At 30.8% G+C, this 3,289-nt stretch overlaps 1 protein-coding gene across 1 annotated transcript; it reads left to right on the top strand.

Moving 5' to 3' along the window:
* Positions 1-728: 728 nt before the first annotated feature.
* On the top strand, positions 729-2,010 carry LOC105432194 (uncharacterized). Its single transcript, XM_011646882.3, has one exon. It carries the CDS (start codon positions 807-809, stop codon positions 1,839-1,841), a length of 1,035 nt encoding a protein of 344 aa, XP_011645184.2. The 5' UTR covers positions 729-806; the 3' UTR covers positions 1,842-2,010.
* Positions 2,011-3,289: the final 1,279 nt, after the last annotated feature.

Below are 3,289 nucleotides of genomic sequence, written 5' to 3'. Positions count from 1 at the left end.
TTTTGTATAATTATGCACTTTTATAAGATGGACTTATTTTCAGAAAAAGTTATTCATGGTTCAGTTGCTTCAAGAAAAAATAACATTCTTTGTGTTTTAACAATTGTATTATTTCTGTGAGAATTTGCTATACGAGTTTGGTTCTTCTCGAATCAGTAGGCCAATTGGTTTTGATCCTATATGATTTATTAAACTATTTCATATGTTTAATACCATAAATCTATTCTTTATTGCTTGATGTATACTCGTTGTATTAAACTGAAACGGACATATGTTTTGATAAAAATAAGAAAAAACATCTTAATATATTTCAATATAACGACAAACATATATGTAATCAGACGCATGTAATCTCAAATATGATAATTGTAGAAATTATATCAAATTATAAAAATAATATCCAAACAATAACATTTCTTATTAGATCGAGTATTTTTATTATTAATTATTATTTTTAACATCCATTTTTACATGCTTACAAGATAAATGTACAATCTGATGAATCTCATGATGTGATCTTTAATTCTCACCGTTATTAATATAGACATTTTAAATATTTTTGTCACAAGAGTGAAATTTATTCTTCATGATAATCCCTTATTTTCTATCTTCAACTTTGACATTTCATACCCGGTAACCGACTTTCCGAGAATGCAGTCGCGATAATTTCTCGGCGATAATCAATGCCAAAAGTCACACGACATTATCTAATCGCGTACTTTCCGCAGGATACAAAACCGCAGATTGATTTACAGTTGCATTCATATCACTTAGTTGGGCATAACGATTGACTGGTCTCTCTCGCGATGTTGCGATTTCTTTTGCTGTTCTCGCAAATCATCCTGTTGTTCTCGGCGATAGTTTCGTCGGAGAAGAAGGAACCGACTTGCCGTAATACCGACGGCTACAATATTTGTCATTACAAGGGGGTACTAGTCGAAGTTACGCAACATGGTTTCGAAGATCGATTGGACATCAGCGACTTGGATCTTCTGGCGATCCGTGAAGACGCCTTTAAGAATTTGACAGCGACGCATCTGTATTTGCAGCAAGGTAATCGGATATCCGTACTGAAGAGGGGATCCTTCCGCGGTTTGCCCAAGTTGGAACGTCTCCATTTGGACAGCAATGTAGTACCATTGTCCGAGCACTTGTTCGCGGAATTGCCACACCTGCTGTCACTATCGTTGGTTTTCAATAAGATTGACTCGATACCGAAGAACTCGTTTGCTGGCTTGTCAAGTTTAACGTGGCTCTACTTGGGCCACAATAACATTTCGGCGATCGAGGCGGAATCATTCGCGAATTTAAACCCCGAACTGCTGTACTTGTGGCTTAACAACAACAAAATCTCTCGCGTAGCACCAAATTCCTTCGTCGGCTTAACGGAATTGAATCGTTTGCACTTGGACTACAATCAGCTCGAGGGTTTGCCAAACGGTGCTTTCCGAGGATTGAGCAAGCTGGAAGATCTTTTCTTAAATGACAATCGGATAACGAGCATCTCCAAGGAGCTACTGCGCGACTTGGTTGGTTTGAAACGACTCTATCTTCAACGGAATGAGATCAGTACTCTTGAGCCGAGAACGTTTCAGGAACTATCTCAGCTGGAGCAATTACGATTGGACGGAAACAAATTGTCTCATATTGTAGTTGACATTTTCTCAGGGCTCTCCAATTTGCAAGATATCATGTTATTTGATAATGAGATCAACGCGGTGGATAATGGCGCTTTTTCGGATCTTGTCAATTTGAAAAATCTCGACTTTCGCGGCAACAACTCCACTGAAATCGATAAGGAAATTAGTGGCCTCCAGTCACATGTTCGAATCACTATTTAGAGATCTTATGACGTTTATTTTGTCTTATAATTATATTTTGTTACATTAATTAAAGAGACGTTGATCTTAAACTAACTTAAAATAATATAATATTTTATAATATAACATTTTATAAAGTGTTTTGTATCCAAATAATTTAGTCTCATAATTTTAATAAATTAATTAAACATTTTACTTTATTTTATTTCTTTTAGAAGGAAAAATTCTAAAAAATATCGAACGTTACAATTCTATCGTTACGCAATGTAACGGAGTACTACATTATTTTTTATTTTATTTTGAGATAATAAGTCCATGGATATTACAAATTGTAACATTTTATAGAATTATTTAAATCGGTTAGTTAGAAATAAATTAGCATAAATATTTAATAAAGAATCTAAGCGCGTAATAATAATTTGATAATCCATTTATCATGATTAATTTAAGATATAAGAAATATAATCGTTTGATGTTCGTGTAAAAATTTGTGAAAAGCTAAAGTTAAATTGGAGATTAGAAATATATAATTAATTTAATTGAGCAGTATCTATATTAGCCCATCATTTATTTTATTTTATTATGTATATTTAATTATCATGTAATATATATTTATTTTGTACATTGACAATCTGTTTGGAATATATTAATCTCAAGATCAAAGAAGCTTTCGTGTGAATAGTCAATAAAGTAACAATCAAATATTTTCGAATTATACAAGTATCACAAATATCTATAATTATAATTATAATTTAATCCAATTATAATTTTAATTTGCATATTTAACTTTTTATTATTCTGATACATAATAATCACCATGTAAGACGAGCGTATACTGATTGTTATTTGAAACGTAGAAAATGCATAAACGCAAAAGTGAGTGCAACAGGTGTCGCGTCACTTTTGGCTTATAAAGTTGATATGCCATGCTGATACATTACACAAATTTCATTATCTTGTGTTATAATTATGAATCTGCATAATTAACAACTTACAAATATATTAAAATGACGATCCTTTATCAAAATATTATCTATATTTTACACGATTTGTTCTTTTAATGTTGAAATAGACACTATAAATAATCAGTATTATACAATCAAATAAAAAAAACAAATTTATAAATTTATATCATTTAAATAAATAATAAAATTGTTTTAAAAATTGTAATATTAATTAGAAAACTTATTAATAATTTATTTTTGTGATTCTTTATACTTGAATATTTTGCAGTAGCTAAATTATTAGTGACGTTGCCTGAGTGGTACTTACGTGCATTCAGCATGCGTGTTATCAGTCAGCAGCAGTACATGTTGCTCCATATTTTTCGCACTACTTTTAAATTTTTATATTTTGAGAAGACTAAAATTATATGATATCAATAAATCAAGAAAGAAATATGCCACAATATTTTTTGTAATTGAATTGTATTTGATTTATTTGAATGTATTTGATTTGAAATTATGTTT

The sequence above is a fragment of the Pogonomyrmex barbatus genome, unplaced genomic scaffold, assembly GCF_055798465.1.
Source record: "Pogonomyrmex barbatus isolate J1 unplaced genomic scaffold, ASM5579846v1 scaffold7, whole genome shotgun sequence".
Classification (NCBI taxonomy): Eukaryota; Metazoa; Arthropoda; class Insecta; order Hymenoptera; family Formicidae; genus Pogonomyrmex; species Pogonomyrmex barbatus.
The sequence above is the reverse complement of the archived record's forward strand: the minus strand, read 5'-3'. Positions and strand labels throughout refer to the sequence as shown.